The 25,251-nt window shown below is 37.5% G+C and overlaps 4 protein-coding genes across 5 annotated transcripts; all 4 read left to right on the forward strand.

The window, feature by feature from the left end:
• LOC137734850 (clathrin heavy chain 2-like) lies at positions 1 to 10,691 on the forward strand. The gene is made up of 29 exons (XM_068474154.1): positions 1 to 334; positions 669 to 873; positions 1,213 to 1,301; positions 1,435 to 1,513; positions 1,668 to 1,795; positions 2,236 to 2,334; positions 2,464 to 2,572; positions 3,076 to 3,155; positions 3,234 to 3,461; positions 3,558 to 3,623; positions 3,896 to 4,012; positions 4,524 to 4,721; positions 4,808 to 4,924; positions 5,028 to 5,087; positions 5,353 to 5,439; positions 5,561 to 5,644; positions 5,721 to 5,855; positions 5,945 to 6,112; positions 6,197 to 6,309; positions 6,404 to 6,656; positions 6,745 to 6,881; positions 6,975 to 7,253; positions 7,345 to 8,347; positions 8,478 to 8,963; positions 9,101 to 9,271; positions 9,351 to 9,536; positions 9,688 to 9,810; positions 9,922 to 10,032; positions 10,173 to 10,691. Exons 1-29 carry the CDS (start codon positions 290 to 292, stop codon positions 10,332 to 10,334), a joined length of 5,118 nt encoding a protein of 1,705 aa, XP_068330255.1. The 5' UTR covers positions 1 to 289; the 3' UTR covers positions 10,335 to 10,691.
• Positions 10,692 to 11,766: 1,075 nt separating this feature from the next.
• LOC137734928 (GDP-Man:Man(3)GlcNAc(2)-PP-Dol alpha-1,2-mannosyltransferase-like) lies at positions 11,767 to 14,355 on the forward strand. The gene is made up of 7 exons (XM_068474258.1): positions 11,767 to 12,207; positions 12,276 to 12,562; positions 12,708 to 12,894; positions 13,019 to 13,087; positions 13,203 to 13,396; positions 13,707 to 13,816; positions 13,922 to 14,355. The coding sequence occupies exons 1-7, from the start codon at positions 11,908 to 11,910 to the stop codon at positions 14,152 to 14,154; spliced, it is 1,380 nt and encodes a 459-aa protein (XP_068330359.1). The 5' UTR covers positions 11,767 to 11,907; the 3' UTR covers positions 14,155 to 14,355.
• A 711-nt stretch (positions 14,356 to 15,066) lies between these two features.
• On the forward strand, positions 15,067 to 16,992 carry LOC137735167 (uncharacterized). 2 transcript variants are annotated; one of them, XM_068474562.1, is made up of 2 exons: positions 15,067 to 15,207; positions 16,099 to 16,992. In XM_068474562.1, exons 1-2 carry the CDS (start codon positions 15,166 to 15,168, stop codon positions 16,750 to 16,752), a joined length of 696 nt encoding a protein of 231 aa, XP_068330663.1. In that variant the 5' UTR covers positions 15,067 to 15,165; the 3' UTR covers positions 16,753 to 16,992. The 2 variants fall into 2 exon arrangements, with proteins under 2 accessions (XP_068330663.1, XP_068330664.1); XM_068474563.1 differs by having other exon boundaries at positions 16,105 to 16,992.
• Positions 16,993 to 20,489: 3,497 nt separating this feature from the next.
• Positions 20,490 to 22,731, forward strand: LOC137735669 (transcription factor bHLH51-like). The gene is made up of 2 exons (XM_068475117.1): positions 20,490 to 20,921; positions 21,827 to 22,731. The coding sequence occupies exons 1-2, from the start codon at positions 20,586 to 20,588 to the stop codon at positions 22,307 to 22,309; spliced, it is 819 nt and encodes a 272-aa protein (XP_068331218.1). The 5' UTR covers positions 20,490 to 20,585; the 3' UTR covers positions 22,310 to 22,731.
• Positions 22,732 to 25,251: the final 2,520 nt, after the last annotated feature.

Here is a 25,251-nt window from a genome sequence, read left to right on the forward strand (position 1 = left end):
AGATCTCTGCGCCTCGTTTATATTTTTCACTGGAATAAAATTCCATTTCATAAAATCCCCTAAAAAAAAAATCAGACCTGCGTTCTAACCCCCTTTCTCCTCAGATCTCTCTCCCTTTGTTCGCTTTCGCGGGTCCAAGGGTTTCGGTGCTGCTAGATCTCTCTCAGCGATTCGAATCCCTCGCCGGGTTCGAACGCTCTCTCTCTCCGCGGTGGACTCACACTTCACGGCTGCATCGCATCCGTAGATCCAAGCCGCCGATTCCGAGCCGTCGATCTGCTCCGCAGCCATGGCGGCCGCGAACGCTCCGATCACCATGAAGGAGGCCCTAACGGTCTGTTTTGGCTTCCGATTCGAATGCTTCTTAAGCTCAATTGAAATTTACACTTGCTTTTTAGCTGAATTAGTTTCTTTTTTGGTCAATGACTTCGCTCGATTTGTGATTTTTACTTCGTTTTTGCTACTTAGTTTTGTGTTAAGCTTCAGATAGATCTGAAAGTTTCTGGAATTTTCGGTTTCTGATCAGATCTGAGAAGTTGTGTTACTTAGAACTACTGAGTTTAGCACACGATTAACTGTTCACAGAGGTTTTGACAAGAATTATAAAGTAATTGATGAGTTTGTACGATAAGTGATTGATGAGTTTGTATGATCTGATCTGATTGCAGCTTCCGAGCGTTGGGATTAATCCACAATTCATAACGTTTACACATGTTACTATGGAATCCGATAAGTACATATGCGTTCGGGAGACTTCGCCTCAGAACAGTATTGTTATTATCGATATGAGTATGCCGATGCAACCTCTGAGGAGGCCTATCACCGCGGACTCTGCACTTATGAATCCGAATTCCAAAATTCTTGCCTTGAAAGGTAGGTTATAGCTACTTGTTTGCATTGCTGGAATACCTTTTTTTTGCATATACGTGTCGTCACTTTTGAAAGGTGGTCTGGTTTAGTGTTCTGCTCTTGATCTGAATGCATCATGCATGTGTGCTGCTATTGCACCAACTTTTTGAACCTCAGATTACTAAATTAGTATGCAGCAAGTTTCGTCATAGACTAATTGAATCAGTAGTTACTATCATATACAATCTAAGTTTTTAACTTTATTTATCTACTGGATCTTACTTACTGGCGTCTTACCTTTCTTTATGAACCACAATTTTTTTTAAATTCTTATTGATCATGTGTTGTCATATCCACTTGAAGCTGGAGTCCAAGGTACTACTCAGGATCATCTTCAAATATTTAACATCGAGATGAAAGCAAAACTGAAATCACATCTTATGCCGGAGCAGGTACTCACTTCATTTGTTTACTAATTAGTGTGTTTTTGGGCATCTCTTGTATATTGCATAAGAATACCCGGGTCTCGTTTTCTGCGAGGTTTTAAACAGTCTAGCTTACCTTTCCCCATTGTTTCTTTTGTAGATTGTTTTCTGGAAGTGGATAACCCCAAAGATGTTGGGTTTAGTCACTCAGACTACAGTATACCACTGGTCAATTGAAGGTAAGATGCCTTAAATAAGTTGTTTGAGTATTATACAATCATACTTCTTCTGGCTTTTGTTGCATGGAAACATTACAGATTAATGGTATCAACTTGTTTGTTGTGTTAAACTTTTGGTCTTTATTTGCTTGTTCATCGCTGCATCTCCTTGTAGGTGAATCTGAACCTGTAAAGGTGTTTGAGCGAACAGCTAATCTGGCTAACAATCAGATTATAAATTACCGCTGTGATCCTTCCGAGAAGTGGTTGGTTTTGATTGGAATTGCTCCTGGTGCACCAGAGGTGTGTTATTATGTCTATTTATGCCTGTCCAGCATTATTTCTTGTGTCCACCATTATTCTTTTTCTCAGCCGGGGAAAATTGTTAGAAATTGTAGAACTGTTGGGATCTTTAGCTACCCTGTTTGAGTTCCCATAAGCGAATCCCATTTTCTTGAATCTTACCCATTGAGTGTTTGCGGGCCAGCCCTCTAAATTTCAGTCATTATTTATATTCAAATTTGTACTTCTATTCTTAATACATTCAATATATCCTCATAAACTATTGTGGGAACTATAGTTCCCAATGATTGATATTGTGAAACAACTCTGCTGCTGTACTAGTTCTGTTTTCCTTCTCTTTTTTGTTGATAAAGTTCACAATTTTTCAGAAATTACAGCCCCTCTCTTTTAAAGCCACTTCTCTACTGTACTGCTTCTCATTGTTAATCTTGTTTTTCTAGAGGCCACAATTGGTGAAAGGAAATTTGCAACTCTTCTCTGTGGATCAGCAACGCAGTCAAGCTCTTGAAGCACATGCTGCATCTTTTGCCCAATACAAGGTATGCAAGTTTCACCCTTTTTCCTACTATTTATAATTTCCTGCACCCTCTTACTATTCACAATCTGTTAATACACAAACATATATGCATCTTTGAATATTGTTGACCTGGTGTGTCTATTTTGCACAGGTCCCAGGGAATGAGAATTCTTCAACTCTTATTTCTTTTGCCACTAAGACCCTCAATGCTGGACAGATTACATCAAAGTTGCATGTTATTGAGCTCGGTGCCCAGCCAGGTTGATACTAGGATTATATTAAATTAAAGTCATATGTTCATTCATGAAATGAATTGGCTGCCGGGTTCTGTTTATTAGACACATGATTTTTTGTTCCCTTACACAAAATCTCCTCTCCATTAAATTTGTAAGTGCTGATTATGGTTTCTTGGATAGGGTATTTCTTTTATCATTAAAACTAATTAACCATGGAGATATTGGTTACATCTACAACAACACAACAACAACAAAGCCTTATCCCATCAAGTGGGGTTGGCTGTATGAATATTGGTGACATCTGCTGGGAATATCTATTGGAATAAGTTTAATATTATTAGCTCATAAACTAGATTAAAAACTTGTATAGGTTAAATTTTATGTGATATTAACTTATTAAGTTTGTACACGGTTGGCATTTTCAGTTAATAGCAAATTTTGGGAAGATATTGAATATATATTGTTTTGTGTTTATTTTGGTTGTTTTCAAGTTAATGGAATTAACTGTGAGTTTGATCATATTGCAGGGAAACCATCTTTTACGAAGAAACAAGCAGATCTTTTCTTTCCTCCAGATTTTAATGATGATTTCCCAGTCGCCATGCAGGTACTGAATTACGCCAGTGTTTTTTAACTAATCGTGTACACTGTACATATATTAATATGGATTTTGTTTATCTGGCAGATGTCTCACAAGTACAGCTTGATTTATGTAATTACAAAGCTTGGGCTACTATTTGTGTATGATTTAGAGACAGCTAGTGCCGTTTACAGAAATAGAATTAGTCCGGATCCAATTTTCTTGACAACGGAGGCTTCATCTGTTGGAGGGTTTTATGCGGTTAATAGGCGGGGCCAGGTGTTGTTGGCTACAATTAATGAGCAAACAATTGTGCCTTTTGTCAGCGGCCAGGTATGTTTGAAATGTTTTTCTTCTTTCTTGCTGTGGTGCTATGGTATTGAAGGTAGCAAGTTGTTCTTAAAAATGTTATCTTGTTTGCATTTGCAGCTAAACAATTTGGAGCTTGCTGTCAATCTGGCTAAAAGAGGAAATCTTCCAGGTGCTGAGAATCTGGTAAGATATTCTTTTAAAATTCAATTTATGCTTGAATAGTACTAGATTTTCTACAGGGGCGGTATTTAAGTAAGCATAGTTAACGTTTGGACAAGTTAATAACGCTTTGAGATACGGGAGGTGAGGCTAGAGAAGGCCTTAATCTATATGGTGAACGATTATTGTTGATTGTTGGCTGGGTTGTACTTGGCTATCTCATTTGTTATGCCATGATTTGATAAGGTGTAATCCTCTCTACTTTAATTTCTGATGTTCCTACATGATTTTTACAGGTTGTCCAGCGTTTTCAAGAACTGTTTGCCCAAACGAAGTACAAAGAAGCTGCTGAGCTTGCTGCGGAGTCCCCACAAGGAATTCTCCGCACACCTGATACTGTTGCTAAATTTCAGGTTTCCATTTTGCTTCTGTATTATTTGTACATGTTTCTTTCTTTAAGCAATAGTTCTCTCTTCCATGATTTTGTCCTGGATGTGTTTCACATGTATCTAATATTTTTGTTTTCAATTCTGTTTGTATCAAGCTTCTGGTATGCAGTTTGATGTGTTCTGGTAGTTCTTGTTCTTGGGTGTTTGATATATCTGAGTGTTCTCTAATTGGCTAGATCGGATACGAAGTACATATAGCATTTTTCTGGTAGTAGAACATTTATGAGCAATGTTATTGATGCTTTGTAGAGGTTAGGAGAATTAAATGAATTCAAGTGGCTGCATCTGTGTCAGAACTGGAGAGAAATGAATATATACTAAATGGTAATCTAGCGGACTAAACTGAGATACAGCATACTTGGTCAAAAGACATATTGTGCTTGATAGGGTTAGATTGTATGTTCATTTGTTTGAGAGGGTGAGAGTTACAATTCTTGCACTCTGCTAATGATTTTTGTTTTCTGATGTGTTGCAGAGTGTTCCTGTCCAAGCTGGGCAAACACCACCTTTGTTGCAGTACTTTGGGACACTCTTGACAAGAGGGAAGCTCAACGCATTTGAATCATTGGAATTGTCACGTCTTGTGGTGAACCAGAATAAGAAGAACCTTTTGGAGAACTGGTTGGCCGAGGACAAACTCGAATGCAGTGAGGAACTGGGAGATCTTGTGAAGGTTGGCTTTGCGATTTGAATTTAAATGTCGATTTTCAGTTATTTACATTTTTTATATTAATCTCTCTGATTTTTTTTTTCTTGTAGACTGTGGATAATGATCTGGCTTTGAAAATATATATTAAAGCCAGAGCAACTCCCAAAGTTGTTGCAGCTTTTGCTGAGCGAAGGGAGTTTGACAAAATACTGATCTACTCAAAGCAGGTGAGGAATTATTGCGTAGTAATTGGTTTTCTAAATGTTTGTTTTTATATTTGTTAAATGGTTGTTTGGTGTCTGAGCATTGCCATTATCTTTGTTGCTCTAGGTTGGCTACACACCTGACTACCTGTTCCTTTTGCAAACAATTCTTCGAGCAGATCCTCAGGTATTCATATAATACTCCAAAAGCTTATATTTTCTATTTAGTTCTTGAAAGCTGAAAGCATAAATAGATCACGCATTGATCCTTTTTTGGTGAATGTCCCATCGAATACGAAATACTTCCATTTGTATTTTTTCAGTTAGTACCCCCCGCAGTTTGATGTACTGTGTACATTTGGTTTGCAATTGTATGTAGATGGAATTGAAACTTGTTTACAACGTTGTATAAATTTAAACTGAACCAGGTTAAAATGTGGTTTTTAATGTAGGGTGCTGTTAATTTTGCATTAATGATGTCTCAAATGGAAGGTGGTTGTCCAGTTGATTACAACACTATAACAGATCTCTTCCTTCAGGTGTGTTTACTTTCTTTAGTACTAGCTTTTTACGTTATGCTGTGCTCACCTTAGTAGTTATGGATATTATTTAATAAAAAATACTGCTCACATGCTTCTTGTTTCTCTTTGTTTATTTTAGAGGAACCTTATTCGTGAGGCAACCGCCTTTCTATTGGATGTTTTAAAGCCAAATCTTCCAGAGCATGCATTCCTGCAAACAAAGGTTTCTATCATTAAAACTACTTATAAATGATCTGTACATTCCTATTTCAGCTGGTTGACATTTTTCATCCACGCAGGTCCTTGAGATCAATTTAGTGACTTTTCCTAATGTGGCCGATGCTATTTTAGCCAATGGAATGTTCAGTCATTATGACCGTCCTCGTATTGCCCAGCTATGCGAAAAAGCTGGTCTTTATGTGCGAGCTTTGCAAGTAAGATGTGTTGCAAATTCCTTTTCTTTTAATTGTCCTCTGTATTTCTAATAGTAACGTTTGTGCTAAACATTTTGCTTCTGTTGCAGCATTACTCAGAGTTGCCTGATATTAAACGTGTCATAGTGAATACACATGCAATAGAGCCACAGTCACTTGTGGAGTTTTTTGGCACTCTGTCGAAAGAATGGGCGTTGGAGTGCATGAAAGATCTTTTATTGGTCAACTTAAGAGGAAACCTTCAGATCATTGTGCAGGTACACCTTTTTTTTCTTTTTGCTACCGTGATGTTGAAACCATGCCTGGAGCATTAGCTGAAACAATTAGTAATACTTGCGCAGGTTGCTAAGGAATATTCTGAGCAGTTGGGTGTTGATCAATGCATGAAGCTCTTTGAACAGTTCAAGTCATATGAAGGGTTGTACTTCTTCCTTGGTTCGTTTTTGAGCTCAAGGTAATCTGTTGAAGAAGTTTTCTTTATTTTCTTGTGTTTGGATATCTCCTCCAGTTTATTCTTGATTTTTATATAACTTTAAAATGTGATACAGTGAGGATCCTGATATCCACTTCAAGTACATTGAGGCAGCTGCTAAAACTGGACAAATCAAGGAGGTGGAGCGAGTTACAAGAGAATCAAACTTCTATGACGCTGAGAAGACAAAGAACTTCTTAATGGAAGCTAAGCTCCCCGATGCACGTCCATTAATTAATGTTTGTGATCGTTTTGGATTTGTTCCAGATCTCACCCACTACTTGTACACGAACAATATGCTTCGTTACATTGAAGGTTACGTTCAGAAGGTACTATTTGAGGCTTTGAGCCTTCGTTCGACACTCTGAATTCTCTTTTGGGTTCCATCATTGAAAATTTTGCTGGTTCATTGTGTAGGTGAACCCTGGGAATGCTCCATTAGTTGTGGGACAGTTGCTAGATGATGAGTGCCCTGAAGATTTTATCAAAGGCTTGATTCTTTCTGTTCGTTCGTTGCTTCCAGTGGAGCCCCTTGTGGAGGAATGTGAGAAGAGGTACGTATTCACAATGCCACGCAATCCTAATTTTTACCCTTCCATCATCTTTTTTGTCTCACTTAATTTTCTTATTCTTTTCCCTCTCTCTAGGAATCGCCTTCGTTTACTCACACAGTTCTTGGAGCATCTTGTGAGTGAGGGAAGCCAAGATGTACATGTGCACAATGCTTTGGGTAAAATCATCATTGATAGTGGCAATAATCCAGAGCACTTCCTTACCACAAACCCGTATTATGATTCACGTGTTGTTGGTAAATATTGTGAGAAACGTGATCCTACCCTAGCTGTTGTTGCTTACCGCCGTGGACAATGTGACGATGAACTTATTAATGTCACAAATAAGAACTCATTGTTCAAATTGCAAGCAAGGTTGGTGATTAGTATCTTATGACTAATTCTTTGTTCAAATTTCATCTCATTCGAGTACCTGGAGGTTTACTGACTAATTCTTTGTTACTAGGTATGTGGTTGAGAGGATGGATGAAGATCTTTGGGGGAAAGTTCTTGACCCTGAGAATGAGTACAGAAGACAGCTTATTGATCAAGTTGTTTCTACTGCCTTGCCCGAGAGCAAGAGCCCAGAACAAGTTTCTGCGGCTGTTAAGGCTTTCATGACTGCTGATTTGCCTCACGAATTAATTGAGCTTCTTGAAAAGATTGTGCTTCAAAACTCTGCCTTCAGTGGAAACTTTAATCTGCAAAACCTGCTAATTTTGACAGCCATCAAGGCAGATCCGTCTAGAGTTATGGATTATATTAATAGGCTAGATAATTTTGATGGACCTGCAGTTGGGGAAGTAGCTGTGGAAGCCCAATTGTATGAGGAAGCGTTTGCAATCTTCAAGAAGTTTAACTTGAATGTCCAAGCTGTTAATGTCTTGTTGGATAACATCCGAAGCATCGATAGGGCTGTGGAGTTTGCCTTCCGTGTGGAGGAAGATGCTGTTTGGAGCCAGGTTGCAAAGGCTCAACTTCGGGAGGGTCTAGTGAGCGATGCTATTGAATCATTTATCCGTGCGGATGATGCCACCCAATTCTTGGATGTTATTCGTGCTTCTGAGGATGCTGATGTGTACCATGACTTGGTGAAGTACCTTCTAATGGTTAGGCAAAAGGTCAGAGAGCCCAAGGTGGACAGTGAGCTCATTTATGCATATGCAAAGATTGATAGGCTTGCTGACATCGAAGAATTTATTCTTATGCCAAATGTCGCTAATCTCCAAAATGTTGGTGATCGCCTATATGACGAGGCTCTCTATGAAGCTGCAAAGATAATATATGCCTTCATATCTAACTGGGCCAAGTTGGCTGTCACACTTGTGAAGCTCAAACAATTTCAAGGTGCTGTTGATGCAGCACGAAAAGCTAACAGTTCAAAGACATGGAAGGAGGTTTGCTTTGCTTGTGTTGATGCTGAGGAGTTCCGCTTAGCTCAGATTTGTGGTCTCAACATTATTATACAGGTTTTTTTTTTTTTTTTTTTTGTTTTTTGCATCTGTTTGTCTCGTATACTTCTAAGGTGAATTTTTAGTCTAGGTTTGGTCATATTTATACAGTTTTCACTAATTCTATGTGTTGATTTGAATTTTATAGGTGGATGACTTGGAAGAGGTCAGTGAATACTACCAGAATAGAGGATGCTTCAATGAGCTTATATCTCTAATGGAGAGTGGTCTTGGGTTAGAACGTGCTCACATGGGAATCTTTACCGAGTTGGGGGTTCTGTATGCTAGATATCGTCCAGAGAAACTTATGGAGCACATCAAATTGTTCGCAAATCGTCTAAATATCCCCAAGCTTATAAGAGCATGTGATGAGCAGCAACATTGGAAGGAGCTGACCTATCTGTATATTCAATATGATGAGTTTGATAATGCTGCAACTACCATCATGAATCACTCCCCCGAAGCCTGGGATCACATGCAGTTCAAAGATGTGGCAGTTAAAGTTGCCAACGTGGAGCTATATTACAAGGCTGTGCACTTCTACTTGAAAGAGCACCCGGATCTCATTAACGATCTTCTAAATGTGCTCGCGCTTCGTGTAGATCACACACGTGTTGTTGACATCATGCGGAAGGTAATTGAATGTACATGTATTTATTTACGGGATTCTTAGATACTTGGTGCCCTCCCATCCAACAAAAAAGCATTGGAAGTTTGGATTTCATCTCCATGGCTTTTATGTTTACATTCTTCAGTGCTTGAAAATTGTAGGCTGGTCACCTGCTTCTCGTGAAGCCATACATGGTTGCAGTTCAGAGCAACAATGTCTCTGCTGTGAACGAGGCTTTGAATGAGATTTATGTTGAGGAGGAAGACTATGAAAGATTGCGCGAATCAATTGATTTGCACGATAGCTTTGACCAAATAGGCCTCGCTCAAAAGGTAAAATGCATTCTATTTCTAGTCTGTTCTCTGTTTAAGGTGTTCATGTGCAAGATCCTTATACTGTTTGTTTGGTCAGATTGAGAAACATGAGCTTCTGGAAATGAGACGGGTTGCTGCTTATATTTACAAGAAAGCTGGAAGGTGGAAGCAGTCCATTGGATTGTCAAAGAAAGACAAACTTTACAAAGATGCCATGGAGACAGCCTCACAATCTGGTGACCGTGAACTGGCCGAGGAGTTGCTTGTTTACTTCATTGAACAGGTATGGAACTCTTTATAAGACTCCATTTTTTCACGAATTATGATTTTAGAATGTGAATGCATTCTCTATTTTATGAGTGCATTCTCTTTACTGTCGTTCCCGGCCTGCTGACATTTCTGATAATTCATGAATTTTCTTCCTCAAATTGCAGGGAAAGAAAGAATGCTTTGCATCGTGCCTCTTTGTCTGTTACGATTTGATAAGGCCGGACATTGTCCTTGAACTTGCATGGATGAACAACATGATCGACTTTGCTTTCCCATATCTGTTACAGGTAATATTTTTGTCTTGTTCCTAACTGATTCTTGCGTGTAAAGGGTTATTGAATTCTTTCATCAAGTCTTGCTTACTTTGTTGGGAACCTTATGTAACCTTCGTTTTACAGTTTATCCGTGAATACACTGGCAAAGTTGATGAACTGGTTAAAGACAAAATTGAAGCGCAAAAGGAGATCAAGGCTAAAGAACAAGAAGATAAAGAAGTAATTGCACAGCAGGTAAACACTTTGAAATCATCTTATAAATTTGCATGCCTTCTGGTTCTAATCACGTCAATCCCCGCATTCCCAATTTACGGTTTGTTCTCTTCTTAAACGTCGTTTTGCATAATGACTTATTGAGTTAACTTGCTTTGCAGAACATGTATGCTCAGTTGCTGCCTCTTGCTTTGCCTGCACCACCAATTCCTGGTATGAGCGGGGGTATGGGAGGAGGGTATGCTCCACCGCCACCTATGGGAGGAATGCCACCAATGGGCATGCCGCCTTATGGCATGCCACCAATGGGCAGCAGCTACTGAGGCATGTTGAACTATCCCTTCGGAGTTCGATGTTTGATTTTGGTGTTTTAGTCAGTAGGGCAACCTATTTGATAGAACTTACCATTTAGTGTAATTTTATGAGGTTCACGAGCCGTCACATCGTTTTATTTTGTTCTTCTGTTGTTTTATCATGGGTTGAAAAGGTTGCAGCTTAAATAATTGTGTCATAGGTTGTGTGGATATGTTCTGTTGTCTTGTAATATTCTTTTGTAGCAGAGGCATTTTTGTTTTGGCTGGTGGTCGAGGGCGAGCTCAGAATTTTCTCCTCTGTATTATTTGTTCTGGTTTTTCGAACCTGCCCGAGTCCGAGTATAATACAAAACAGTACACTGATCATTTTGGTATTGTGCTTTTGTTCCAATTTTTCTTGGTGTGTATTTGTTCAAACGATCTGTTTTCCGGTGGAAGTGCGGCTTTTTTGAACGATTTCTGAATCGGTCTTTTGTATGTCATGGACCGAAGTATCAACTCCGGTGGTAGAATTTGCTGATTCGTAGTAATCCGACGGTACAAGTTGGCAATCCATTTTGTTTGGGTGTGTTTACGGGTATTTTTTTTTTGTCAAACGATAGATATTTTTTGATTAGACGTTAGATTAGTCATTGACGGAGTTTAAATTCACGTCGTTATGTAAGTGCTCAACACCTAAAATTTGAGTGTAAAATTCGAAACTTACGGAACAACTCAAATTTGAGTTTTAACATTTGGAGCAAAATTTTCAGGGACTTGGGAAGCATTGAGAGCAGTGCTACAACCAAAACTGACCCCTTCAATCAAAGACGGCATTATCTTGCTAGACCCGAATCCAAACTTAAATCATATATCATGAACTCGAAAGAGAGTGAACCCTTAAATCAGTTGCTTCTACATAAATACTGTTATGATCGAAAAAATACTTCCAAATTATGATAAAAAAATACAAATTTTCAAATTAACCATGGTCACGCTTTTGGTTGAAGGAAAACAATGTTCCCCTCTCGGGGTTGTAGTCACCGAACAAGTCTATCACTTTTACACACACCCAACCTTTGTAATGCTACAACGACTTCACAAAGAGTTATGCAAGGAACCGTTTGATAATCATTTCATTTTGAGTTTTCAGTATTCGGTTTATGGTTTCAGTTTTCACATTTTAAAAAACTAAAAGCTGAAATTGTATTTGATAATTACTCTCAGTTTTCAGTTTTTCAAAAAAATAATTGAACATTAAAAAGTGAAAATTTTAGATTAAATTTTGAAAACTCAATAGAAAGTAATTCTCTTTTTTTTTTTTTTTTTTGAACAGTAGAAAGTAATTCTCAGTTTTACGAAAAGTAACCAGCAATAAAAACTGTAGTTTTCATTTTCTAAAATATATGAAGAAAACTGAAAACGAAATAGTTATTAAAGTTTTTATCCTTTCAGTTTAGGCCTTTCGGGCCTCCGAGTCTCTGAAGTTCATTTGACCTGCTACTCTCTCCCACCAAAAAAACAGAAGAAATTCTACCAATTTCCACATCGATTTCTCTTTATCCAATTTCCAACCCCCAACGACATCTATCAACTGACGCAAATGGCTTACCAATTCGTGATTTGGGGTCTGATCACTGCTCTCTCGGCCCTGATCCTGAGAATCTCCCTCCAAATATCCACCGGCAGAAGCAACAGAAAACGCGCCGTCGCCTTCTTCCACCCCTACACCAATGACGGCGGCGGCGGGGAACGAGTCCTCTGGTGCGCCGTCAAAGCCATCCAGGACGAAAACCCCTCCCTTGACTGCCTCGTCTACACCGGCGACCACGACGCTTCCCCTCACTCCTTGACCGCCCGCGCGGTTGACCGCTTCGGCGTCAACCTCCTCCGCCAACCCAAGGTTGTCTCTCCCTCTTCCTTTCTCTCTAAATTCAATTTTTATTCATTAATTTCGGATTCGAATTGAAGGTGGTGCATTTGAGTAAGAGGAAATGGATCGAGGAGGCCACCTACCCGCGGCTGACGATGATTGGGCAGAGCCTCGGTTCTGTTTACCTCTCATGGGAGGCGTTGACGAAGTTCACTCCAACTTTCTACTTCGACACCGCTGGCTATGCCTTCACGTACCCAATTGCTCGGCTGTTTGGTTGCAGGGTTATCTGCTACACCCATTACCCCACAATCAGCTGCGACATGCTCTCCCGGGTCCGCCGGCGGAGCTCCATGTACAACAATGACGACTTCATTGCTCGGAGGTAGGCCTATTTATCAAATTTCACATTTGCTAATTGCTGGTAATGAAACCCATTGAAACAAAATGGGTGAAAGATGATCACTTTTCGCATTTTTTTGTTTAGCCGAAATAAGAACTTGAATTGAATTGAATTGTTGTTGTTGTAGCAATTGGTTGTCCAGCTGCAAAGTCGTATACTACAATTTCTTTAGCCGGATGTATGGGATTGTAGGATCTTGTGCTCATCTTGCTATGGTTAATTCGTCATGGACTCAGTCCCATATCGAAAAGCTCTGGAGCATTCCACAACGGACTAAGCGGGTCTACCCTCCTTGTGATACTTCTGGACTTCAGGTTTGCTACATTTTGCTCGGGAACTTGGTTTTTTATTTAAAAGCTTGTGTGTAATTATGTAAGATGAGCTGCAAATGTGCAATTGCCTTTCTGTGCGATGGTTAACAAGTTGCTGTCTGTGTAGGCGCTTCCCTTGGAAAGGCCAGCTGAACCGGCTAAAATTATATCTGTTGCTCAGTTTCGGCCAGAGAAGGTGGGCATATAAACCTTATGAGCACAAGGTACTAAGATTTTGGTGGCTCATTTATAGGGCCTTTATTTGTTGTGGCTGTTGGCTAGTCCTTCCTAATTGATTGTTCTGTCCTCAGGCACATGGTCTCCAACTTGAGGCCTTTGCAGTTGCCATAGGTAATTTAGATGCACACTTCCCCAGGCCTAAGCTTCAGTTTGTGGGTAGCTGTCGGAATAAAGCTGATGAGGAAAGAGTACAACGTTTGAAGGATAAAGCAATTGAACTGAAGTTGGACGGGGATGTAGAATTTCATAAAAATGTCATGTACAGGTCTGTGTTAAGGATTTCATGTTGTGCATCGTTTCATGCAACTTATAAGTAGTGTGTTTCTCTTGCTCTAATTCTCTATTGAACCATGCATGCATGGTGTGTTCACAAGTTTAATATATTTGGCTGGCTTGAGTTGTTGATTGCTTCCTATTTGAGGTTTGAACCATATGAGTAGTGAGACTAACATATACGGCATATAATACTTCTGGAAAGGACTCGGGTAATTAGCATAGTTACCGCTTTAATCAAGTGAATCCTGTTTGGATTGTGTTTTCACATTCTTAGCCTTGGTTAGTTTTCACATTTACAGGGACTTGGTTCAACTTTTGGGAGGAGCCATTGCAGGAATCCATTCAATGACGGATGAACACTTTGGCATAAGTGTAGTGGAGTATATGGCTGCAGGAGCCATCCCAATTGGTGAGCATCTAAAGTTATCTGTCATTTGAACCGAACTTTTTATCTTACCTTAATGATTTTGTTTTCCTGTGCTGATATTCTTCATGTTTTCCCTTCTTGCCTCAGCACATAACTCTGCCGGCCCGAAAATGGACATTGTTTTACAGGAAGATGGATGGCAAACGGGATTTCTTGCCTGTACTGTGGACGAGTATGCAGATGCCATTCTCAATGTCATAAAGATGCCGGAAATTGAGAGGCTGAAGATGGCTGCAGCTGCGAGAAAACGGGCTGGCAGATATTCGGAGCAAAGATTCTATGAAGATTTCAAAGCTGCAATCTCTCCAGTACTCACTTAAATGGACTTCACATCAATCACAATATACTTGTAATTTAACAGAGGAGCTTTTTGCATCGGACTTCAGTTGTATTGCATATTTTGTTACCCTGAGTCTTACCAGTAACTGATCAGATTGTGCTACTGTCTGTAACTCTAAATGTTTGGTAGTATCGGCTTTCACATCATATACCAGTTGTCGATTTCCACCGTTTACTCTTCACGACGCTCTTTATTTTCGGCTTCTCGTCTTTCTTTTCCATATTATTATGGAAAAGATGATTATATATATTTTTTTTTTTTTTTAATTTTGTTGTGAAAAAGCAATGTTATCTATATTAAGGGGTAGGAGACTAAGCCACACAATGGGCTAGCAATAATATGGTTCAAATTCGCTTTTGACGAGAATCAAACCTAAGATCTTATATACAAGTAAAGATGAATAATATTATACTATAAACTAAGTGGCAAGTTGAGTTGGATTGGATTTCTTGTTGAACAAGTGATAATAGTGGTGGATAGCATCTTACAGCACATTCCACTACGTCGAGGGTTCAAACTCTCTCTCCCTTTTTTTATATCGTAGCATAGATAATAATTGGATTATCGTTTGTAATAGGGAAAAAAAAAAAAAAGTTTAATCTACAACATTGGAAGATGCAAAATCGAACCAAAACTTGTTAGGGTAGTGCTATTTACACGCTTATTTTTAATTTTTATACACTCCTCTCAATTTTTGACCGTCGGATCGATAAATTGAAGAAGATTAATGAAAAAAAAAAAAAAATTAATAAGGGTGTGTTGGAGTTAAAAATTAGTGTGAATTGCAGCACTTTCCAAATTGTTATTCTATCAATAAACGACATGCCGTTCGGGCTAGGATATTTTGTGGTGGCATCAAATTCTCATCTCCTTGGATTACAGACCATCCGGTTATCCACACCATTTGCTCGCACCACGACGCAGACAGTAGACAGTAAACTACTAGCTCTCTTTCGCTCTCCAAATGGTTGGGCCGTAGACGACCGTAAAAATGGCTGTTTCATTCCACTCGGTGCCGGGCTTCAATTCCACGGTAACTTCCATGTTCCCTCACCTGCACCATCATATCTTCAACAACAGTTTCTACTTTTTCTTGATTTTTATATTTTTCCTTTTCGAAGTTTTTGTTATTCTTCTTTGTGTTGAAATATATTCAACTGGATATACACTTTAACAGCAAAGTTTGGAGCAATCATTTCCTGGGTTGCTTGCTTATTGTATGATAAATTAGATAGGGTGGTGATCCGCACACACTTTCTTATCTCTCACGCTGTCTTTTAATTTTTATCATTTGATATTCTTTGATAAATTCAATTCGACAGTTGAAAATTGAGAAGAATGTGTAAAAGGTAAAATGAGGTGTGTGGACAACACCGCTCAATTAGATATTAGATGGTGTTAGGGGAAGAATCTTGGTTCAAGGAGTGAAAAAGCTACATGAGCAGAGAGAAATTTACCTACACTAGGATGGCACCGTCACGGTATTCAAAGCCAATCACGCACCGTGAGATGGGTAAGTTCGAGGCAGTGCGTGATTGACTCGGTATACTGATGAGAAATTAGATGGTCAGGATAAGGCTTTCTTGGATTGGTTTAAGGTTTTAGCTGTGAAGATTGAAGAGCTCCTGATGAAAGAGATGATTGTTACAGTCCATCGTGCCTTTGAATTAGACATTGTTGCTTTACAAACTATGTTGTATGTAGTGGAATAGTTTCATGCCTTCGTTGCTCGTAAACTGGTTCAAGGGAACTGTTTCTAGCCATGATGGAGATGATTGTTCAACAAAAATATCTGCGCTTTTGTTATCTGTGACGAAAGACGAAAACATCTCAGCTTACAGTTTTATGTTTTGTTGTGATCCATTCCAAATATCTTGAAAGCGGATGCTTCCCTCGTTAATTTTTTGTTCTTCTCCGTTACAAGTTGCAGGCCAAGTACCAGAATGTTTCAAAAGGTTCTGTTGGAGCTTCTATACCAGCGGCCACCACCCAATTCACATCCTTCTTTGGAGCATTTGGACAAAGGAGGAATGTAAGCGAAAAACGATGGGGTTTATGTCTCTCAGTTGCTGATAGCAATCAGCTCACCACAGACACTGGTGACAAGGCTTCTGAAACTACTGCAAGTTCTCCTGATGACCGATTACCACCTGTTGATTCAACATCTTCGCCTCGGTTCCAAACTAGCGTCCTTGATAAGTCCGGATCTCAAACTTCTGACGTTCAACCCAAGTCAAAAAGATCGCCGCTAACAGCAAGGGAGAGATTGAGGGCGGCCAAGGTTCTTAGTCGTTACACAGACTCAAAGCCGTTGAAAAAATCAGCTAGGGGCAAGAATGTATTAGATGCTCTTAGAGACAGCGAGCGTGGGAAGAAAAGGTCCGGACTTCCAGAGGCCCCTACAAACATTTTTGACGACAGTAAGCGAGGAATGCCAAAGCAGGGCCTAACTTGGGATTTTCCGGGGGGCAATGATCTGTTTCTAATTCTCTTTTCATTTGTATTTATCAGCACGGTGATGTTCGCTACAACGTACGTAGTTTGGAAACTTGGTGCCATCCATTTCAATGAAAATTGAGATGGACTGCGGTTGGCATCCCGGGGTTTTGCACCAGCCACCTTGATGCTTCTGTGTACTGAAGTTCTCATCTTCCACAGGACTAGGGTTTGAAACCATTGTAGGCAAGATGTACATGTCAATGTACAAAGATTTGCAGGGTCAATATTTGTATCATCAGTATTCAACATTTACTGCAAGTATACTTTTGTAGCTTCATTGGAGAGAAACATATGGTAAAAGCTATTCAGTTCCTTTGAACTTCCTCCCTTGTTTTTCACTTCAACTACTTCAAAATTAACAAGAAAGTATTTCACTTTGTATTTTTGTTAAGATTAACATTGACTTTAGGGTATTTTATTTGTGTGCTAGGTTTGTTTTGTTGACACACTCAACTCATGAGAGAATGTGCCTTTAACAGATTATATATCTTCTTGCGTGTATCTCTCTACATCACGTGGCTGCTTATATGCTAAAAAAAATAGAAATAAGGAAATATACAACTGAGGATAGCTAAACTTACCTCCCACTTCAAGAGATATAACCTATAACTACAGATGTTGTCTTGCTATGCACCTAAACATAAACTTTTTAAGGTTGATCAGATGAGAGAGGGTTACCTACACTAGGTACGTTAGTAGATTTCAAACTAAAAATCTAATGTTATGTGTGTAAATTTTTTCACAAATCAATATATTATTAGTTTGAGATACTGCAGTAATGGTGGTTCTAAGTAATTAAGTTGTTCTCCCATCAAACACCCATGACCATGAGTTCATCTATGACCAGAGCCAAAACCAAAGTGGCCAACCCACTGGAGCCATCTCATACTCAGATTCCGAAGACTACGCACCTTTATCTCGTGGATCCTGCCGACGATACATTATTTAGGAAAAACGATGAACCAAACAAATGGGGACCCAAAAGACATGCATTCGTGATATCAGTACAATAACAAAGAAAAAAAAAAGAGGGAAATAGAGACAATAGGGAGCCAGTAGGTTGATCAGATGTTGTATCAATCTTTAAAGATCCTTTCTATTTTTTACAATTGATAACGTTAATAAGTTAAATTATTAATTTAAATAAAAAAATCAATAATATCAAACTCGCATCATAATACGTAAATATTATTATATTTTACCACTACAATAAAATGTTATCCGCCATTTCCGCTCTTTTATGGCGAGTTACAATGTTTGAGTGTAAAATCAAGGGCCCTATTTATATGCACATATCCTGCCATTGTTTATTGCTATTTCAAGCTCTTTTGTCTGCTTGTGTAGTACCAACAAACCCATGAGAGAAGAAGACAAACAAAGTCACCAAAAATGTGGGTATACATGGAGATCTCACGTAACCCTAAAATGATCTTGTCTGACGGTACATGAGTAATGTTGTGTTGAAAAATCGTCAATGGAGAATTCCGAGACCATACCATGCATGGTTAGAAGCTTTTATCAACGGATTGAAAACGTAACATGATAGAGCGTTGTTAAAATTGAAAACTATTCAACTCGATAATACTTAACAGTTGTAATTTACGGTTAGAAAATAAAAAATGTACGTTGGTTGTGTTGGGAGAAAACTATTCAATTTAAATAATACTAAACATGAGATACTTTGGATGCGGTCCTTAATACTTAACATTCTTTAATTAAAATTTTAATAGTATTCAAAGTTTGATTAAGGTCTATTGACTTTGTACACCTCATTATATTACTATTAATATTTATATTTTTATAGTTTTGACATTAATTGTTTGATATTTTATGAGATTTATAATCCTATAAATTTAAAATCCCTCATTATAATACTATTAGAAACGGTTACAATAAAAAAATTCGAACATTTTGATTGAATAAATGGATAAAAACTATGTTAAAATAAGAAATAATAAATGGCAAAAGAATGTATCCATAGTGTTAAAAAATTGTTAAAATAAGAAATAATAAATGGCAAAAGAATGTATCCATAGTGTTAAAAAATTGATACATTTCACATATAACAAAGTGGTACATTAATAAAGAAAAATGGGTACATTATAAATAAATTAGGGTACAAATAAAAGATTAAAAATTATGAGTACAAATGAATTTTTAAAAATACAGGCGCTAAAAGAAATTAATACATGGATACAAAATAAAACTAAAAAGAAAATACTACAAATAAAAAAAAATTGTTGCAAATTAAAAGTGGGTACAAACTAAAAATATAAATATATGATACAAAGTTTAGGCATAAAACATAAATATATCATATGTAATTTTTCTATCATTGATTAAATATACAATGTCACGTGATGGTATACATATGAATACAAACACAAATAAAATTTTAAAAAGTATGGGCACAAAAAGAAACTAATATATGGGTACAAATTAAAAATGAAAAGAAAATAGGTACAAATTAAAAAAAATATTTGCAAATTAAAAATAGGTACAAACTAAAAATAAAAATATATGATAAAAAAATTTAGCCATAAATATAAATATACTAATTGTAACATTTTTAACACTAAAAGAATATATTTAAAAATAAAAATATTTTATTATTCAAATAATTAATTATGTTATTAATATCCAAGGATCTTGATCAAAAATTCAAAATGCATAAGATTTTAATCAATGAAGTAACAAAAAGAAGGATGTGAAGCTAATTTTCCCTATATTTTCTATGTCTGAGAGTGGAGTGCGAAAATTGTCATGTTCTAGTTGTAGTGGGGATAAAAAAGCACCATTGGAGTCTGGAGAGGTTTCGATAGTTGTTGCTGAAAGCAACCAAGTCAGTAGACTCAGTACCCAGCAGCTGTATGTCACTTGGAATTGAGTGGTGGGCAGTGTGCTTTGTAGTCTAGCTAAAGGTGTTTTAGAGTAAGTTAAAACAGCCTAACAGTGCTTATACAGGGACTTAAATATACGAGCTTTGTATATCTAAAGGCTGAAAAGCATTGTGCTAATACTTGTTTTGGGTTTGGATAAGGATCAAGTTACAAAGCACAGATTAAGACCATGCTAATATTTTATACCCCTAGAGTTGATGATCCCTCCAACCCGACTATTTAGAAGTTGTTTAGTGCAACTGTTGTATGTAGCAGCATATTCACAATTAGTGAAATTGGGTGAGACCAACATGTTATAAGTAGTCCAAGGCTTCCCAAGACTTCTCGTACAATTTTGTTCTTTCTTTTCTTTTCTCGTTCTAGTGCCATTTATTTCAACTCGAGTTTTTTATTCCTCAAACCCTAGTAATGGTGGAAAAGGTAACAATAGCCTCTACTTTTTTTTTTCCTTCTTCTGTTTCATGATAGCCTAGTTGGAAATAACCATCTTAAGGTGTGGAGGTGAGAGGGGACACAAAAATAAAAGAAACATCAAAGATGATGCCTACATCCCATTTGAGTATTGTGAAAATTTTATAATGACAAGGACGAAAGACCTAATTTAGTTTTTGCCCTAGGGCCCCAAATTAGCCAAGGCCGGCCCGGTCGACAACTGCGCTTAAGAATTTCTCCTACTACTGTTATCAAGTCAATCCATCTATGCCATTGTCGGTACTGTTTTACTTAGTTGGATGTACAGTTGAGCTACTGCCAAATGCGTATTATTATCCGATTCGCTAATTACCACGGAACCCTAAAGAGAAAGGGAGAAGAAAGAAATTGTACTGAAGACTTGAGGTGACAGCCGGATACATCCAAAAGCAATATTCATTTGACCAAGTGTAAGGGCTCTGTGTAAAAATACCAATCACACATTATGAATAGTAGATCTCAGAATATGTGAGATTAAAATCAAAGAGGGATTGGAGGACTGAGGTTTTTAGAATACGGTTTACTAGTGTGTTTTCTGGCCATGGATCACAACTGTTGTTATGCTGGGACTGGACGGGTAAGCTGGCCACAGCAGTACAAATCTGGTGCAGTTCCAGCTGCTGCTGCAGTAAGCAATGAATCTTCTTCCAGCTTTCTGGTTCCATGGCCTCCTCCTCCTCCTCATGTGTCGAGCACTGATCAATTCCAGTTTTGTGGGTTGCCACCTAACTCGTGGTCTTTGACGGCAGCTGACGGTTTTGAAGACGATAGAGATGCATCTGCTTCGAAGAGCCACAGGCAGGCTGAGAAAAGGCGCAGAGATAGAATCAGTGCACAGCTTGCTACTCTTAGGAAACTCGTTCCCAAGTCCGACAAGGTATATATAATGCCATTTTCTCTTCTGTTTGTGGAAATTATAATTAACAGTCTAACAACATAATATAGAATATCTCGCGCGCGCGCACTGACAATAACACTTGGCCTAGTTCATTTCTCCCTCTTTCTCGACATTCTGCCTCCTTGATGATTCAGTCTAATAACGTAGCGTAATATATCTTGTGTACGGAGCCAGAAATTTCTTCTAGTGGAGGCAATCGATTGGTATGGTTATACACAATATGATATTAAGAATGATTTTAAATGATGATGTATCACAATTTTAATATTACAAAAATTTCAATATAGTAGTGGAAAGTAGCAAAGTGATGAGAAAAATATAATTACATGATAGGTGAGAGAGGATTTTTTGGGTTTGAATGACAGAACAAGAGCACTATTGCTTGAGTATAAGTAGAATGAATGTACGTTGGATATTAGATACATATATTTTCTTCAAAGATAACCCATGTATAATATATAATTATAGTCTGCAACTAAACAAACAAATGAATTACTTGAGTGGAGGCATCTGCCCCCAGTGAGACTTCGTTGGCTCTGTCCATGCGTGTACACATATAACACTTTGGCTAGTTCATCTCTTCCTCTTTCTCGACATCTGCCTCATTGATGATTCAATCTAACAACATAACAGAATATGCTCTTTCTTTTTCTTGGTAGTCTAGCTGATTCATAATCTAACAATATAAACATAACATGCCTCATTGTGTTGAGATAAAAGTTTGGCTCATTCATGATTGACAGTTTCCGACAACATAACATCTCTTCTGCATGCATACATGACTTGACAGTCTCAACTAATTCATGATTAACAGTTTGACAACATAATAGCATGTCTCGCAACATGAAAACTTTCCTCATACAAGTTGATCTTTGTTTGTGTAGATGGACAAAGCGGCTCTATTAGGAAGCGTGATCGATCATGTGAAGGAACTAAAGCGAAAAGCGGTGGAAGTGAGCGAAGCCTTCATAGTTCCAACCGAAGTTGATGAAGTAAACATCGACTGTGATCCTGCTCATGGTGTAACCTCCACCACTACAAGTAACACTAACATAAACAGGGGCAATTTTCTCATAACGGCATCCGTTTGCTGCGACGACCGGCCGGAACTCTTCTCGGAGCTCATTCAAATCCTCAAAGGCCTAAAACTCACGGCGCTAAGAGCCGAAATGGCAAGCGTCGGAGGCAGAATCAAAAGCGTTTTGGTGCTTTGTTCTAAGGATGGTGAAGAAGCAGTTTGCTTAAGCACTCTCAAGCAGTCCCTCAAGTTGGTTTTGAGTAAACTTGCCGCGTCGCCAGTGGCGCCAAACTGTCGAATTCGAAGCAAGAGGCAGAGGTTTTTCTTTCCATTCCATGACCCAAACTAATTAAGAAGATTTTGGAGTTCTATGTGAATCAAGTGCTTTCAGTACTTAAGTCTTTTTTTTTTTTTTTTTCCTTAAATGAAAATGATTTACATGGCACAGATACATTGTCACATGCACTGTGGTATCCTTGCTAATAATATAATGATGTGTCATTTTTCTTCATGTAGTATTGTATTATTGAAACATAATATCACAGTAATAATATATGTGTGTCATATAAATTGCTTTCCTTTGGCAATAAGGCAGAAGGACGTGGCTTCGTACTACAAGACGTGGAGTTCATTGACATATACCATACAGCATACACTTCCTCAACTGATCATATATAATTATTCGACTGCACAATGAATGATGTTTTGCGTACTTCTGTTCAGTCTCATGTGTTTGGTGGCTATCAGGCATCTTGTCATTGTAATTAGTAAGAATTTGATGGCAATTAATTGTATTATTAGTATCTAATAAACTCTGTGGTATATGATAATCCCAATTTCTAGATTAAGGAGGGTTATTGTTCTAGGAATGTGTTATCCACACATCTCATTTTACTTCTCACACACCCTTTGATAATTTATATCCGTTGATCTTTTTAATTCATCCGATCCAATGGTTGAAAATTAAAAAAGTATATAAGAAGTAAAATAGGGTGTGTGGATATCACCTTCAGTTCTATTTCACCTGGTGTCAAAGCTCAATAATTATAATCTGGTTATGAAATGCTACAGTTTTAGCAACAAGTTGGGGTCATTGACTCATTGGCCCATCAACTTGGACTTTCGTGACTTTTAGTGCTTGTCAAAGGGTTTGCTATTGACAAGGCTGTGATGGGAAATCCAACTAATATTTTCACAAATGGCAAGAGAAGTTTGAACGTAGAATTTTTATGTTTAGAGGAGAAATACCATCAGATTAAGTGTTAGTCAAACATCAGTAAGTCCATCTTGTGCATGTCAAAGAGAAAAGTGAGTACCTGCACCAATTTAAAACTAAATTCAATCTAATTTAATCGATGCTATTATTAATAGATAATTTGAATTTGTAACATTTTCAACGTTAAAAAAAGAAGTACTACTAAATCAAATTAATACAACCAGTTGAATCGTGCATATCCCTTATTATGAACTGAAGCTTTTGTTGATTGAATCTAAATTACAATCACGAATTGAAAACACAAATTAAATTTAGGAATCTTAGATTCTCAAACACCAGACTTGAATATAATCCTCAAAAATCAAATATACAAATCAAAACAATTTACATCGATAACCTCCATTTTTGCTAATATGTGCACCTAGTTAAGTTGGAAAATTTTCAAATCGAGGCCTTTTTAGGAGGTCCCGATGGAGTCCCAAGCAAATTCCGACCCCTTCATTTTGGTGAAATTGGGTAATCAACAAGTGATATTGCCAAACTGTATCATATCAGCATTTGAGGTTTAACTAAAAGATTATATGACTAATTATATTTAGCTACTCCACTTTCTTGAGGTTTAAACAAACTTTGAACTCTGAGGCTATACAGTGTAGTAGTTGAATGTGATTATGTCATGTCTAAGTGTTAGAAAATAGAATTAATTTGCTCACCAACTTCTCCATTGCAACTCCACAAAACTACTGTAGAAAATAGTTGCCTTGCAGTTTGTGCTTCCGTTCGTTCCATTAAGAAACGGATAGCTGTTACACCTTACAAGAGTTGTTGTATGAGTACATTATTTAGTGACCAATACAATGATCGGAAGATAATTCGCACAAATAAGCACAACCAGTAAACTCCTAACAGCTACCATCAGCACCTTCGTATGAACATAAGAACCTCCGGACTTGCTAAAGCTTTTTATGGGAGAAGGAAGATGTACGAACACGTAGGTGTATTTTATAGGGATAACTAGTTGCATGTATAGCCCTTAGTAATACATTTTAGTGATATTTCTTTTTACTTGTAAGTCAAATGTCTTAGATTTGATTATTGTCAAATGCGAAGTTGAATTACATTATTATGGCAATCCATTATAAGGCTTAACTCACTCTCTCACCTCCGTAGTGTAGATATTATCGTTTGTTAAAAAAAAAAAAAAAACAACAAAACAACTCATTGTAAAACTTAACTCACTCTCCCACCTCTTTAGCGTATAGACTATCGTTTGTTAAAAATAAAAAATAAAAAATAAAAAATGAACAACACAAAACAAAACTAGTTTCATGTATGCAATCACGATAAATGACATGAACACCTTTGACGGACATGGATCCTCTCCGGATCCATGTTCCTAATCATAGGGATCCACCAATCCGGACCATTGAAATTTGATCAAGAGTAATGCTATTCATACCATGTTTTTGTACCATATTTTCATACCACCTTACATCATTTGAATTAATTAGATTTTTAAATTTAGTTCATTATTTAATAAACTAATAATTAAGAAAAATTAGTTAATTAAATAATGATTGTGGTATATGAGGAGTCTTTCTCTTTCATTTCCTTGGGTTTTGCAAATTTTTCAAATCATGTGGTTGTCCACATCAGATGCCACCTAAGAGCAACTCCAGCGTTGCAAGGCCCCCTAGAGCAACTCATTATTGAATCCCCCTACTGAACAGTAACTGCTTTTTGCATCTCCACTCCTCAACTGAATAACTATGGTAATAGGCAATAAAATATTAGTATTTTTTATTTTATAAAATAATAAAAAATAATTTTATTTCAAATTTCGGATATAATTTTTAATCAGTCTTGTTGTACCACATTTTATTATATAAGAAATTATAGCCCACAGTATTTGAGAAAATATAAAATTGTGGTGTAAGATCGAAGATAATGATAAGATATTTATAAAAAAATTAAATCTTTTTTTTTTAATTTTTAATTTTTTTCAGATTTTAAAAAAAAAATTTACATTTTTTTTATTAATTTTATAATGCGGCCGATGTCATCCTGACGTCAGC

The sequence above is a fragment of the Pyrus communis genome, chromosome 5, assembly GCF_963583255.1.
Source record: "Pyrus communis chromosome 5, drPyrComm1.1, whole genome shotgun sequence".
Taxonomy (NCBI): Eukaryota; Viridiplantae; Streptophyta; class Magnoliopsida; order Rosales; family Rosaceae; genus Pyrus; species Pyrus communis.

What these genes read in the sequence shown, in the direction of transcription:
- LOC137734850 (XM_068474154.1), top strand. Translation starts at nt 290, where the DNA reads ATGGCGGCCGCGAACGCTCCGATCACCATGAAGGAGGCCCTAACG. An exon ending in TTGAAGGTTACGTTCAGAAG is followed by an intron (nt 6,657 to 6,744) that starts GTACTATTTGAG and finishes TTCATTGTGTAG; the next exon opens with GTGAACCCTGGGAATGCTCC. An exon ending in GTCTCAACATTATTATACAG is followed by an intron (nt 8,348 to 8,477) that starts GTTTTTTTTTTT and finishes TGAATTTTATAG; the next exon opens with GTGGATGACTTGGAAGAGGT.
- LOC137734928 (XM_068474258.1), top strand. Translation starts at nt 11,908, where the DNA reads ATGGCTTACCAATTCGTGATTTGGGGTCTGATCACTGCTCTCTCGGCC. An exon ending in GACGACTTCATTGCTCGGAG is followed by an intron (nt 12,563 to 12,707) that starts GTAGGCCTATTT and finishes TTGTTGTTGTAG; the next exon opens with CAATTGGTTGTCCAGCTGCA. An exon ending in CATAAAAATGTCATGTACAG is followed by an intron (nt 13,397 to 13,706) that starts GTCTGTGTTAAG and finishes TCACATTTACAG; the next exon opens with GGACTTGGTTCAACTTTTGG.
- LOC137735167 (XM_068474562.1), top strand. Translation starts at nt 15,166, where the DNA reads ATGGCTGTTTCATTCCACTCGGTGCCGGGCTTCAATTCCACG. An exon ending in TGCCGGGCTTCAATTCCACG is followed by an intron (nt 15,208 to 16,098) that starts GTAACTTCCATG and finishes CTCCGTTACAAG; the next exon opens with TTGCAGGCCAAGTACCAGAA.
- LOC137735669 (XM_068475117.1), top strand. Translation starts at nt 20,586, where the DNA reads ATGGATCACAACTGTTGTTATGCTGGGACTGGACGGGTAAGCTGGCCA. An exon ending in TCGTTCCCAAGTCCGACAAG is followed by an intron (nt 20,922 to 21,826) that starts GTATATATAATG and finishes TTGTTTGTGTAG; the next exon opens with ATGGACAAAGCGGCTCTATT.